The sequence below is a fragment of the Dendrobates tinctorius genome, unplaced genomic scaffold (assembly GCF_039654945.1).
Source record: "Dendrobates tinctorius isolate UK_male_01 unplaced genomic scaffold, ASM3965494v1 ptg000006l, whole genome shotgun sequence".
Lineage (NCBI taxonomy): Eukaryota > Metazoa > Chordata > Amphibia > Anura > Dendrobatidae > Dendrobates > Dendrobates tinctorius.
In genome coordinates, this window is record NW_027361674.1 from 7,220,071 (window position 1) to 7,232,117 (window position 12,047).

At 42.7% G+C, this 12,047-nt stretch overlaps 1 protein-coding gene across 3 annotated transcripts in view; it reads right to left on the reverse strand.

Annotated features, from left to right (window-relative positions):
• AKT1 (AKT serine/threonine kinase 1) overlaps window positions 1–12,047 on the reverse strand; it is a 135,359-nt gene that overhangs the window by 62,353 nt on the left and 60,959 nt on the right. For 2 of the 3 annotated variants that reach the window (XM_073570455.1, XM_073570444.1), the window contains exon 3: window positions 9,370–9,498. In XM_073570455.1, the coding sequence (XP_073426556.1) occupies window positions 9,370–9,498 (129 nt within the window). The remainder of the gene's footprint in view (window positions 1–9,369; window positions 9,499–12,047) is intronic. The other variant, XM_073570464.1, reaches the window with a different exon arrangement.

Consider the following 12,047-nt stretch of genomic DNA (forward strand, 5'->3'; position numbering starts at 1 on the left):
ATGAAGAGTATGGGGGAAAGAAAAAAGAAAAGAAAAAATGGTTCCTGAGCTTCTTCAAATAATCATTTGTCATGATTAGACCTAGCAAAGACACAGGCGTAATCAGCAGCAAAACCCGCACCCTTAGCATAAACGCCATCTACAAATGTGAGGCAATTAGCTGATAGAAAACTGAAGGGTTAAATATAAAATATATTATTTCCAATGAAATGTGTACTCGCTTATGGAGGTCTACATCTGACCGCTGTAGCTTAAGACAATCAGCAGATATATCCCTTTATAGGGGGAACACCATACCCTTATTAATAAGGAAAGGCATACCTTTTTAAAAAAAAAAAAAAAAACTCGACAACCAGACAGAATCCATTATTAATTTCTCATCTCCGTTGTGGAGATATTAATTTGTAAACTTTATATGCCAATGTCCACTATAACCTAGGGGGGAGTTGGAGATCTGGAGCCATTTTTTTTTCCCCCTGTATGACACTTCTTGCTTATAATTGGGCAACATAATACAGGGGGAAAAAAAAAAAAGTAACCGCCCCAGAGAATTCATTCTGCATACTCCCCCTTGCAATAGTGGAAATTATCATATAAAATTACTGCTGGAATATTCTACAGGTTACAAAAAAAAAAAAAAAATAACGGTAATGGGGAGAGAACATTCCTCATCGCTCCTAAACTAAACGGTCACCAAAATATGCAAGTTGTTTATTAGCGGGCACAAAACGAGGTAATTAATCAGCTCTGGCATCTGCAGGGGGTACCTTGCTTTGTGCAGTTATCACATGAAATTATTTTATCGTCCCTGATGATCATCATTTTGCTAAACTTGAGAGCTTTATGGTGTGCGAACAGTAAAAACAAAACCAGGTTTAATTACCTTGCATGGAAAGCATCATTAATTACACATCAAGTTAATTAAAACAAATGCGGGTTAGCAGATGAGAGAAATAAACACGTTTTTATTTTAGCCCAATGAACTGTATTTATGAAAATGACCAAATATTTTGCACGGGTCTGAGTAACGAAACAGCTAAATCAAAAGTACAAAGTGACTCATGTCAAAATGGCTAACTGGAAAGATGTAGTCAACACTACCATCAGGGGTTTTGTTTCAATTTTCACAAAAGAACCACATCCTGACCTAAACTTGTAAATCCACCTGGATATGTGCACACACTGAGTCTTTTGGAGCAGAAGCTCTAGGTTTTTTTTTTATAAAAAGGAGGATTTGGAGAGTTTCAGCTCAGATTCTCCTCTAAAGCCTCCCACCACTAAAAAAAAAAAAAAAATAACCCGGTTCTATCTAGGCTGGAAATCAAACGTCCAACATTCACGGTCCAAATTAGATGGACCAGACCGGCTGCAAAGCTACTCACCCAAACTCAGCAGCCCCGTCGACATATATGAGGCTATAGAGTTCAGGTCAGGAGAGCGGCGGCCAGTCTGGATATGGCGGTCCTTATTCAGACTGTTGGAAATGTGGAACCAGCCTAAGTATGGACACTACCAAGCAGTAATTAAGAATGAATGCGGTAGACGTCAAGGTCTTTAGTGGGGCAAATGTCCACCATCATTGCAGTAGACATACTCATACAGTACATAGGGTGGCTATGTGGGGGCTCACACTGTATTTCTGTATTTAGGGAGGCTATGTGGGGGCTCACACTTTACATAGGAGGGCTGTGTGCAGGCTCATATGTTATATGGGTGATGTCAGCATTCTTAATTCTGCTCAATATTAAGGGATATAATAATATAACAATTATAATATGTTAATAATAACGAGCATAATAAATTTAAGCCTATTTTTCGGCCCTCCACAACAGTTATGGGCTCTCAGAAAAATTAATTGTCCACTCTTGCTCTAGAGCCATTTCTTCTTGTGAATACTCAAGTATATGGTGCCATATGGAGGTACCATATGACAATCTGTGGTGCTGTACGAACTTAAAAAATCATATGAAAAAACCCTAAAAACGATGCTTTATTATTAAAAGACCAAAGGTCACACCACAAAGTGAACAAAACAAAACAACGTGTCCAATTAGTACCCAAATACAAAAAACATGTAATGGGGGTTTCCTAGGAGTCCCTATTGACGTCTAATGCTCAATCCTTCCTTGCCGCGGAGGTTGGCACCCTAGGGGGAACGTTGTGGCGCCCCCGCTCAACGGTGGCTGTCCCTATGGACCCTGATGAACCCTGCAGCCACTAGGGATCCCTTCCCCGATGCTAAAGGGGCCCCTATCATTAGACAGAGATCAACTATAATAAGGAGGACCCTAATCCCCAAAAGGATTAAAATCAAAGGAACACATTAATGTACTGGCATTAAAGTGATGGCATCTCAGTGACATGAGTCAAATAGATACAGTAGAGAAGGTCCACATCATATAGGGTATCCAATATCATTTACATGAGGTTAGATCAAAATGGCACAAAGATGCAAACTCCACAAATGGTCAATCACTAAATAGCCAAAGATTTGCATGCATAGTGACAATGAACATGCCACCTGACTAGAAATACGGTGCCAATAGATACATAATTCAAACACTCAGTGATCAATGCTGCAGATACTCATCATGTCAAACGCCTTCTGCCATGTACGTGAAGCGCCTCGACGCGTTTCGCCCCATCTGGGCTCATCAGGAGGGCCGGTCTCAATAAAAATAGTGTCCTGATGTGGTATAGTAGATGTGCTGGCATGATAACCCTTATTTTATAGTTACCGCCACAGCGTTCGCCAGCTCCGGACGCTATGAAGGGACACACCCCCTTAACACTACTGCGCATGTCCCGACTAAAAAAGGGACTCACCCATTGGTTGTAGAGTGTCTCATTCATTTCCTCACATCGAGTGCGCCTGTCATGATTTAGATAACGCCCCTGTCACGGATGTAAAGACAATCCCACCCTACCCCCGTATTATACTGCGTTTGATGATAGACGCGCAAAGTCCCGGGGGGTGGGTATGTGTTAATAAGAACATGTATTGATATTTAGTGTGACCTAGTTCCTAACACGCATGTCGCTCATCAAAATACCACAATAAGGGGCTTGCGTATATACAACCCGGAACTGATTGTATTATTTCCGGGTAGGTCAAAGGTGGATCTCACCGTGCAGAGCCACGGTCTCTCAAAAGCGCATTCACTGCATCCATAACCCAAAAGTGTCCACCGGGCGGGTTCCAGCTGGGAAACACCACCATCATGAATCCCTATTACTGCGCATGTCCACCATCGGCCATTCAAAGCCCGCATACGTAGCGGGTACATAGCACTCAATGGAAGCCGGCAGCAAGCATCCCGAACAAAGGCACAATAGGGACAGATGAACCCGATCCTCCAGTCCAGCAGAGCAGAGGCAATATGTAACGCTAGCACCACAAACGACATACAATGAATGCCCATGTTCGTCTCTTTGATTATAGTACGAGATGAAACACATTCAATGTAGATCCATGATAGAAATCATCATGTTAGTAGGTGCATTCTGTCCTCTATTCATATATATATATTTGGCCAATGTGTACATCTATAATTGAACACCATATTTTATATTAGCAGAGCAGAGGCAATATATACTACTATCCTCATGGGTAAACATGCATTTTAATGCCCATGTTCATCTCTTAAATATGGTGCCAAATAAGACACCCTGTTAGTAGGTGCATTAAATCCTTTATTAGTGTATGTTACGCCAATACATAAATCTGTGATTGGCCAATATCAGACCTCAAACTACCTTGATCATCTGAGTGGTCTCAAGGCGGGGTGTCAAGTCCCTAGTAATATAAGGGGGAAAATTGAGTCATCAAAAGAATTTGTCATGGTAGATCCATGTAGGTCTTAAACCTAGACCTTAACAAGAATTTGGAAAACAGTCCAGTCTTACATTTGGTCCTCATAGGAATTATATCTGGGTTTAATGCAAAATTTGATATATAACAGACCCGTGAACAAGGATGAAGAATCACAAAAAACAGGCAAAGGATAGTTGTTCATTTAGTCCCCTTGGTTCACGACTCTCCATCCTGAATATCCATTCACACTCTCTTTTTAAGATGGTTTTATCTGTGTTGCCTCCTCTAGGGTTAATATTCACTACCTCAATAATCGTGAACCTGACCTCAGCAAGGGAATTATTGTGGACTAATAGCATGTGCTTAGCCAAAGGGGTGTCTCTCCCGTTCCTGATATCTCCCATGTGCTCGCCTACTCTACGTCTGAATTCCCTCTTCGTCTTCCCTATATAATCCTTAGGGCAAGAGCAAGTGGCTAGATAGATCACTCCAGTGGTCTTACAGTTTGAGAAATTGCGTTGGTAGAAGGTTTTCCCCGTGGCAGCACTACAAAAGAATTTGTTGGGCTTCATCCATCTACAGAGGCTACAGTCCCCACACTTGAAAAAACCGATAGGTTTCCTCTCAAGCCAAGTACCCTTCGGTTCAGGTCTCTTGTATTGACTATGTACTAGCATGTCTCTAATGGACTTCCCTTTCCTGAATGTGATGTTGGGGCGTTCGCCTATCAGACTTCCAATATCCGGATCTAATCTAAGAATATCCCAATGTCTTGTAATAATTCTCCTAACTTCTTGATGTTTATCATCAAATGTACCTATGATTCTGACTATTTCAGATGTATCCCTTTCCGTACGTTTCTGTAGGAGTTTCTGCCTATCCGCTCTTTCAGCAAAGTTTAATGCTGTATCCAAGACATGTGTCGGATATCCCTTTTCCCTAAATCTGTTATACATGTCACCAGCCTGACTATAAAAAAGATCTTTTCTCGAACAATTTCTCCTCAGTCTAAGGAACTGGCCTTTAGGGATTCCTCTCTTGAGAGGGACAGGATGATGACTCTGCCAGTGAAGCAGACTGTTGGTACTAGTGGGTTTACGATGGATACTCGTTGAGATATTCCCAAAAGATTCTCTCCTGATTTTAATATCCAGGAAGGCCAGTTCTTGCTTCTCAATTTCAAAGGTGAATCTGAGATTAATAACATTATGGTTAAGCTCATTAACGAACATCTCAAATTGTTGTTTCGATCCTGACCATACAACAGTTCCTTAGACTGAGGAGAAATTGTTCGAGAAAAGATCTTTTTTATAGTCAGGCTGGTGACATGTATAACAGATTTAGGGAAAAGGGATATCCGACACATGTCTTGGATACAGCATTAAACTTTGCTGAAAGAGCGGATAGGCAGAAACTCCTACAGAAACGTACGGAAAGGGATACATCTGAAATAGTCAGAATCATAGGTACATTTGATGATAAACATCAAGAAGTTAGGAGAATTATTACAAGACATTGGGATATTCTTAGATTAGATCCGGATATTGGAAGTCTGATAGGCGAACGCCCCAACATCACATTCAGGAAAGGGAAGTCCATTAGAGACATGCTAGTACATAGTCAATACAAGAGACCTGAACCGAAGGGTACTTGGCTTGAGAGGAAACCTATCGGTTTTTTCAAGTGTGGGGACTGTAGCCTCTGTAGATGGATGAAGCCCAACAAATTCTTTTGTAGTGCTGCCACGGGGAAAACCTTCTACCAACGCAATTTCTCAAACTGTAAGACCACTGGAGTGATCTATCTAGCCACTTGCTCTTGCCCTAAGGATTATATAGGGAAGACGAAGAGGGAATTCAGACGTAGAGTAGGCGAGCACATGGGAGATATCAGGAACGGGAGAGACACCCCTTTGGCTAAGCACATGCTATTAGTCCACAATAATTCCCTTGCTGAGGTCAGGTTCACGATTATTGAGGTAGTGAATATTAACCCTAGAGGAGGCAACACAGATAAAACCATCTTAAAAAGAGAGTGTGAATGGATATTCAGGATGGAGAGTCGTGAACCAAGGGGACTAAATGAACAACTATCCTTTGCCTGTTTTTTGTGATTCTTCATCCTTGTTCACGGGTCTGTTATATATCAAATTTTGCATTAAACCCAGATATAATTCCTATGAGGACCAAATGTAAGACTGGACTGTTTTCCAAATTCTTGTTAAGGTCTAGGTTTAAGACCTACATGGATCTACCATGACAAATTCTTTTGATGACTCAATTTTCCCCCTTATATTACTAGGGACTTGACACCCCGCCTTGAGACCACTCAGATGATCAAGGTAGTTTGAGGTCTGATATTGGCCAATCACAGATTTATGTATTGGCGTAACATACACTAATAAAGGATTTAATGCACCTACTAACAGGGTGTCTTATTTGGCACCATATTTAAGAGATGAACATGGGCATTAAAATGCATGTTTACCCATGAGGATAGTAGTATATATTGCCTCTGCTCTGCTAATATAAAATATGGTGTTCAATTATAGATGTACACATTGGCCAAATATATATATATGAATAGAGGACAGAATGCACCTGCTAACATGATGATTTCTATCATGGATCTACATTGAATGCGTTTCATCTCGTACTATAATCAAAGAGACGAACATGGGCATTCATTGTATGTCGTTTGTGGTGCTAGCGTTACATATTGCCTCTGCTCTGCTGGACTGGAGGATCGGGTTCATCTGTCCCTATTGTGCCTTTGTTCGGGATGCTTGCTGCCGGCTTCCATTGAGTGCTATGTACCCGCTACGTATGCGGGCTTTGAATGGCCGATGGTGGACATGCGCAGTAATAGGGATTCATGATGGTGGTGTTTCCCAGCTGGAACCCGCCCGGTGGACACTTTTGGGTTATGGATGCAGTGAATGCGCTTTTGAGAGACCGTGGCTCTGCACGGTGAGATCCACCTTTGACCTACCCGGAAATAATACAATCAGTTCCGGGTTGTATATACGCAAGCCCCTTATTGTGGTATTTTGATGAGCGACATGCGTGTTAGGAACTAGGTCACACTAAATATCAATACATGTTCTTATTAACACATACCCACCCCCCGGGACTTTGCGCGTCTATCATCAAACGCAGTATAATACGGGGGTAGGGTGGGATTGTCTTTACATCCGTGACAGGGGCGTTATCTAAATCATGACAGGCGCACTCGATGTGAGGAAATGAATGAGACACTCTACAACCAATGGGTGAGTCCCTTTTTTAGTCGGGACATGCGCAGTAGTGTTAAGGGGGTGTGTCCCTTCATAGCGTCCGGAGCTGGCGAACGCTGTGGCGGTAACTATAAAATAAGGGTTATCATGCCAGCACATCTACTATACCACATCAGGACACTATTTTTATTGAGACCGGCCCTCCTGATGAGCCCAGATGGGGCGAAACGCGTCGAGGCGCTTCACGTACATGGCAGAAGGCGTTTGACATGATGAGTATCTGCAGCATTGATCACTGAGTGTTTGAATTATGTATCTATTGGCACCGTATTTCTAGTCAGGTGGCATGTTCATTGTCACTATGCATGCAAATCTTTGGCTATTTAGTGATTGACCATTTGTGGAGTTTGCATCTTTGTGCCATTTTGATCTAACCTCATGTAAATGATATTGGATACCCTATATGATGTGGACCTTCTCTACTGTATCTATTTGACTCATGTCACTGAGATGCCATCACTTTAATGCCAGTACATTAATGTGTTCCTTTGATTTTAATCCTTTTGGGGATTAGGGTCCTCCTTATTATAGTTGATCTCTGTCTAATGATAGGGGCCCCTTTAGCATCGGGGAAGGGATCCCTAGTGGCTGCAGGGTTCATCAGGGTCCATAGGGACAGCCACCGTTGAGCGGGGGCGCCACAACGTTCCCCCTAGGGTGCCAACCTCCGCGGCAAGGAAGGATTGAGCATTAGACGTCAATAGGGACTCCTAGGAAACCCCCATTACATGTTTTTTGTATTTGGGTACTAATTGGACACGTTGTTGTTTTGTTTTGTTCACTTTGTGGTGTGACCTTTGGTCTTTTAATAATAAAGCATCGTTTTTAGGGTTTTTTCATATGATTTTTTGGTTTGAGACCCTCTACATTTGATAGTTATTTTTGCTGTACGAACTTGTAAGCTGAAAGGAACTCCCTTTTGTGTCCTGGCCATTAGTTGGTGGAACCGAGGCAGCACAAATCCCAACAGATGTGGACCATTGAAAGTTGGGAGTTTATGCAAGCCAATAAACTCAATCCAAGTCTGGAGACAATCGCAGTAAGACAAAACTTCCACCTAACTACTGTATAAGGCTAGTTTCACATTAGCGTTTTTTTGCGCAGCGCATCGTGCGCATAAAAAACGCAAAGAAAAACGCAAAACAAACGCGCGTTTTTTTAACATCATACGCACGCTGATGCGTTAAAAAAACGCAGCGTTGCTTGCGTTTTACATGCGTTTTTGCATGCGTTTGCGTTTTTTTATGCACATGCGTTTTTAGGTGTGACATTTTTTCCATTGTCTAGAGAACATTCTAGACTTGTTTCACACAAAAACGCATGCGCAAAAAAACGCAACCGTGCGCAAGACCATGCGCACGCATGCGTTCCCATAGACTTCAATGTGTTGTTTTTGCGCATTCCGTGCGCAAGCGTGCGCATGCGTTTTTTTGCCGAGACAGGGCGCACCAAAAAATCCAACATGTTGCGTCTGGCGCGCCTGGCGCAAAAGACAAAAAAAACGCATGCGCACGAAAACGCAAGTGTGCGCAAGACCATGCGCACGTCATGTTAAACATAGGTGCGCAGTGCGCATGCGCACGGGTGCGCACGATGCGCAGCGCACAAAAGCGCAAATGTGAAACCAGCCTTACTGCTTCAAGTGATGATTTTGGCATCTTCATTTTTAGGAAGCACCATGGGCGCAACATTACATCTTCCGTAAACCCACTGAAGTGACCCGTTTCCTCTACACGCTAGTAGCAGGACTGACTTCGAGACAAACAATAATTCTAAATAATATTCAACTTCCTGCGGGAAATGGAACACATGGTGTAAATAAAAGCAGAAATTTTTAGAATGTTTATGAGGCGGCCAAGAAAAAATAAAAATGGGAATACAGGACATTCATTATGTCAGACTTTTGAGAGTGCTAATAAATGTCCTGACCATAAACAAAAGTAGGAAGCTTATCTGTGGATGTCGAGAAGAAAGAATAGGAGGAAAGCCAAAAAGGAAGGAGGTGATATCGACACCAAAAACCTTAACCCATTACAAAACAACACAGGCCTTCTATGTGGATGTATTAGACATTCAGGTGACGTCAGATTCGGAAGCAGCAGAGCTAACTTTATGGTTTGGCACCTTGATAACTCGTTGAGGTAAGCCAAGCTACAGTCCTATAAGAGCCCATAGGTCACCAAAAGCGGTGCCAGAATACAGGAGTAGTTTACATCTCTCTCTACCAAATAGGGTTCAATAAAAGTGCATATATACTTACTGGCTACAGAGAAATTGTTCAAAGGGGTTTCTAATTGGTCGACATCTTGAGGACGTTCCTTATAACCAATAAAAGTACCGTCAGTCTTGAGGAGAAAGTAACGGGGCCGCCAGGTCTTTATGTACTCACCTAAACAAAAAAGACAAGGGTGGACATGTCAATATCATAGGATTTAGGCACCGACTGCATTTATTCATCAATGAAATCAAAATGAACGAGACTCTTGTATGAAGTCAAAATGAAGCCGCTCTTATGATCAAATTTATTCATAAGTGCCAATATAATTGGCAAAGCAGTACAAAGTCCACATTGGAGCTTACAATCTAAATTCCAAATCAATGTAGGATTTGGGAGCATGGGAAGAAATCAGAGTAGACTGAGGAAATCCACAGAAATGTGGAGAGAACATATCAAGTCTATGCAGATGTTCACTTGAGTTGGATTCAAACCCTGGGCCCCAGTCCTCCAAGGAAACCGTGCGACCCACCATAGGATTATCACATCTTCTTCACCATATTGTCTTAACAGGCCTATAAATTATTTAAGAAGATCACTGACCACTTTGGGAGGTCCGAATACTCCAGTCCACAGCAAATATTCAGAACCTGGTTGTGCAAAAGTTCAACGGACTGTAAGTGGTCTCCAGTAAGTAATCAGATTTCATGAGGCTTTGCCACACCAAAGACAGGGCTGACCAAAACAGGTCAAGGACTTCACTGACAGCAGCTATTTTGTTTTACTGCGAATGGTTATCGATTTAAAACCGGAAAGTAGGTTTGGGGAAATGACCATTGCTGTTTGCATGTACATAGTCTTAAAAAGGATTTCAATTTTCAAAAAACTTGTTTCCCCCTCCCCATCAGCTGTTTCTGCTTTTTAAACCATAAAACCCCTTTAAAAATTACAAATGGCTCCTTCATCAGTTGCAAAACCACACCTCCCAGTCACCCTTAGGGAGTTGTAATTTGGCAGCGTTGCCCAAGAACCAGAAGTTGGAGACCACTTCTAAAATGTCTACGTGTTTGATTGCAAATGTTTTATCTGTGAAGACCCATAAAGCCTTGTATTCTGCAGATCTGGAAGCAAATACCCTTGTCTTTGCCCTAGCCAGGCATTCTCACAGGCTAAACTTTAAAGTAAAATCAAGGCAATGAATTGCTGCTCAAAGATCTAATTGGATAAGGTGCAGCAATTGTCCGGTGGGCTCTCTGGAGAACAAGACTGTGGTTTGCCTTTTAGTTCTGAATTTCTTTACTACGTCTGGATAAAAGCCTTCATCGGTGGATGAGACAACCAGAACAATGCGAATTGAGCAGATCAGAAGAAGATGCTGGGAAATGCTATGCAAGTGATAAAGTGGATGGCATAAGTTTGCATAACATTTGACTTCTCTCCCGGTTTAGATCATCGGAAGTCTGTTGTTCAAGACCCCCAGACTTCCCAACAAGGATGACCACAATTCTCTGAACCCGACTGTTGGATACTTTGTGGTTTTTATCCCTATAAACCTACCACAGGATACTGGAGACAGGAAGGGACTGAATCGATTAAAAGCAAGCTTTTCTAATCTGAAAGCCACCAGCTCGTCCCCAATGCTCCTGGCCAAAAGCCGATTGGGCAAAGGCCCTGCTATGGTCCTGAAAGTACACCTTACAAACCAGGTTTCAGCAGTGCACAACATGCATGTATATATTCCAAGGAAAAATCATAATTCTTCAATTGGTGGGAGTCCAACCCAAGTGAACGTTACCAATCCCAGGAACGAGGGTCCCAGTCCAGGTCAAAAAGATGTTGGTGCTCGAAGTTTCATTCCCACCAACTTAACCTTGGGTCAATTTACAATTTATGCAAAATAAGCACTGGGTTTTCTTAAGGGATATGTAAGGGCCCCGTCACACATAGCGACGCACCAGCGATCCCGACAACGATATGTCCTTGTCAGGATCGCTGGTGTGTCGCCACATGATCGCTGGTGAGCTGACAAACAGGCAACTTCACCAGCAATCAGCACCAGCGACACGTGGGTAACAAGCGACGCACTTCACTTAGTTACCCACTGTGTACCTTAGTTACCAGCGCGTTGGTGCAGGGAGCTGGTAACCAAGGTACACATCGAGTTTCTAAGCAGCGCGCGACACTTAGAAACCTGATGTGTACTTGGTTACCAGCTCCCTGCACCAGCGCGCTGGTAACTAAGGTATACATCGGGTTTCTAAGCGCTGCGCGCCGCTTAGTACCCGATGTTTACCTTAGTTACCAGCTCCTGCTCGCTGATCTCCCGCAGCGATGCGTGCTGGCCAGCGGGAGACCAGCGATCAAAAAAAATGTCCTGGCCATTTCAGGACGATCAGCGATATCCGGCAGGGGGGCCGGTCGCTGGTCAGTGTCACACACAGCGATCTCGTTGGTGAGATCGCTGTTGCGTCACAAAACTTGTGACTCAGCAGTGATCTCGCTAGCGAGATCGCTATGTGTGACAGGGGCTTTAGAGACTGAAAAATGTGTCCCGTATATAGCATTCCCTTAAAATTTCAGTAAGCGAGTCGGCCGCTTCAGAAAAAAAAAAAAAAAACACACAATGCATAATAAAACTATAAAGCAAACACTACGATGACGCTATACATGCCAATTTCTCTATTCTAGTAACATCTTTTTGTGGCTCACTAACGTATTCCACA